We start from the raw sequence: 2,423 nt of genomic DNA on the forward strand, positions 1-2,423 counted from the left end.
GGTAGGAATGCTTGGCTCCTCCCCCTGGGCTCACATCTCCCAGTGGGATGCTGTAGTTCTTATCAGCCATGCAGTGACATTCAATAGCTGTTATCAGCAGATGTCCCCTCCCGAGGGAGGAGTGATTGTGGTCACTCAAAGAGACAGATAAAGCAAACTGCCCACTTGACAAAAGATAATCTGCCATACAGACGGTAATAGAAAACACCTTGCATTGCAGTCTGGCTCAGGTGTCCCCCAGGTGTCTGACAGGCTGTGTATGTCCCCAGGGCACGCGGTGGCGGGGCCGGGCTCGCTCCTTCCAGCGGCTCTGCGCACGGACGTGCCGCCTGCACAGCCGCCTGGTCAGCACGGCCAGCAGGGCACTGCTCTACGACCTGCACCCCTACCTGTGGGACATCCGAAACCTGCTGCTGGCTGCCAGTGCCTTCGTCCTCTGGCTGGGTATGTGGCTGATGCCAGCTCCTGCCATCCCTGCCATTGCTGCCATCACTGCCATTCCTGACAGCCCCTGCCATTCCCTGCCTTTCCTGCCAGCCCCTGCCATCCCCATCACACCTCTCCAAACCCAGCTGTGTCAGAGTGGAGTATTTGTAGGCAAACCCCAACAAATGATGAGGAAGACTCCACCTTATCAGAAGGCTAATTAATTACTTTATTATTTTATAGTATATTACATTCTATCACATTACATCTAAACTGAATCTGCCCAGCACTCAACCCTGCACAGAGTCTCATGTCTGTCACCCAACAGTCCCGACACACACACCTGGCCCTGACAGGTCAAGGATACAAAACACCATCACTTTGGGTAAACAATCTCAATGTTGCATTCTACTTTTGCACCAACACAGGCACAGCAAATGAGATAAGAATATTCTTGGGAAGAATTGTGCCTTGCTTTTCTCTGTGAAGAGAAATGTGGGGCTCCATCAGAGCGCCAGGACCCTGCAGCACTGGGGGGAAACCTGGAGCTTGTTCTCTTCCCCAAGAAGGAGGTGAAGGTGTCTGGGACCCAGCACAGAGATTTGGGGTTCTGATGTGCAGCTGGTAGTGCCAGGGTCCCCACTGGAGCTCACCTCCCCTTGACATTTTCTATTGCTGATCTGTGTCCTGCGCTCACCTCCTTTGCAGATGGTCACCTTCTCTGCGACCCGGACCCCAAGGGCACCTGGGGGAGCTGCTTTGGCTGTAAGTATGGGCACTGCTCTGGCTCACCCACCTGGCTGGGGGTCTGGCTGCTGCCCCCCATCACCTCCAGCCCCACAGCAGCAGCCAGCACTCACCATCTGTGGCATTCACATTCTCTGAACAGAGAGAGAGAGATCATTCTCACAGTTTTTTTTTTCCTAGAGAAGCACAGAGGGAAGACTGGAAAATTCTTAGCTCTACTTGCTGCTCCTGTTGTTTTTCCACATGTGGAATGTGTTAGGGAGATTATTTACCTGAAGGGATTTGGTAACTGGATTCTGCTAAGAACTGTTTTCTCTTCTTCTCTCTGTGCTTCTCCCGGAAGAAACCTGTGAGAGAGAATTATCTCTCTCTCTCTGTTCAGAGAATGTGAATGCCACAGCCATCAGGCTGTCCTTCCCCACACTCTGCCTGCAGGAATGGCCCTGGAAATGCTGCCAGTGAGGGAGCAGTTATTGGAGCAGATCTTCATCATATCCCACAGCCATTTCTAGAATGTGGTTCCTCAGCCCTTTTATCCCAAAGACCCCTTAGCCTGTGTGGAAAAGGGTTCTGGAAGCAGCAATGCCCTGGGTGAGAGGTGGGGTTGTTTTTTGAATGCCTGTGCATCACTTTGCACAGTTTTCCTCTGGTTTGGAGCTCCCTGGTTGCTCTGGGGGCCTTGTGGCCTATTACAAAGCAAGAACTGCTACCAGGTGATGACCTGAGCAGGTCCCCAAGTTCAGTGTGAGAGGGATCCGTGTGCCTTGAGCCCCTTCCTTAGGGAATCAGCATGCAGGGCACATTCTCACCATCCTGGGCTGCACAGCTGGGGAGAACAGAGGCTGATCTCCCCCTGCCCAGCAGCTTTTTGTTCACCTCAGGTGTGTCTGTGTCCTGCTGCTTCCAGGGTGCCAGAGCATCAGTGCCCCGATGCTGCTGGGGAGGGACGCCGAGCCCTGGGCGCGCCGTGGGGGCCTCTTTGGAGAGCTGCAGGTGAGAGTGGGTCCCTCCCTCTCTCTGGGGCTGAGGAGCCATTGGGAAGTCACCATCCCAACCCTGCTGCTGAGCTGCTGCAAACAGAGCTGCCTCTGCACCTCAGCCGTGGTTCCTGGGGTTTCAGGAGTCTCAGAGCCGTTCTCCTGCTGCCTCCAGGATGAGGTTTGGAGCCAGGATGAACTGATGGGCTGTATCTCTTCCAGGCACTGCTGCCTGTGGGACACAGCTGTGACCTCTTCTACCATCCTCCCCCG

General features: G+C 54.3%; 1 protein-coding gene across 1 annotated transcript in view; it reads left to right on the forward strand.

Moving 5' to 3' along the window:
• Positions 1–2,423, forward strand: part of LOC102041996 (protein O-GlcNAcase-like) — a 21,550-nt gene that overhangs the window by 12,885 nt on the left and 6,242 nt on the right. The window contains 4 exon segments of the mRNA XM_031064004.1: positions 270–444; positions 1,135–1,191; positions 2,081–2,166; positions 2,373–2,422. Of these exon segments, the coding sequence (XP_030919864.1) occupies positions 270–444; positions 1,135–1,191; positions 2,081–2,166; positions 2,373–2,422 (368 nt within the window).

The sequence above is a fragment of the Geospiza fortis genome, unplaced genomic scaffold (genome assembly GCF_000277835.1).
Source record: "Geospiza fortis unplaced genomic scaffold, GeoFor_1.0 scaffold62, whole genome shotgun sequence".
Classification (NCBI taxonomy): Eukaryota; Metazoa; Chordata; class Aves; order Passeriformes; family Thraupidae; genus Geospiza; species Geospiza fortis.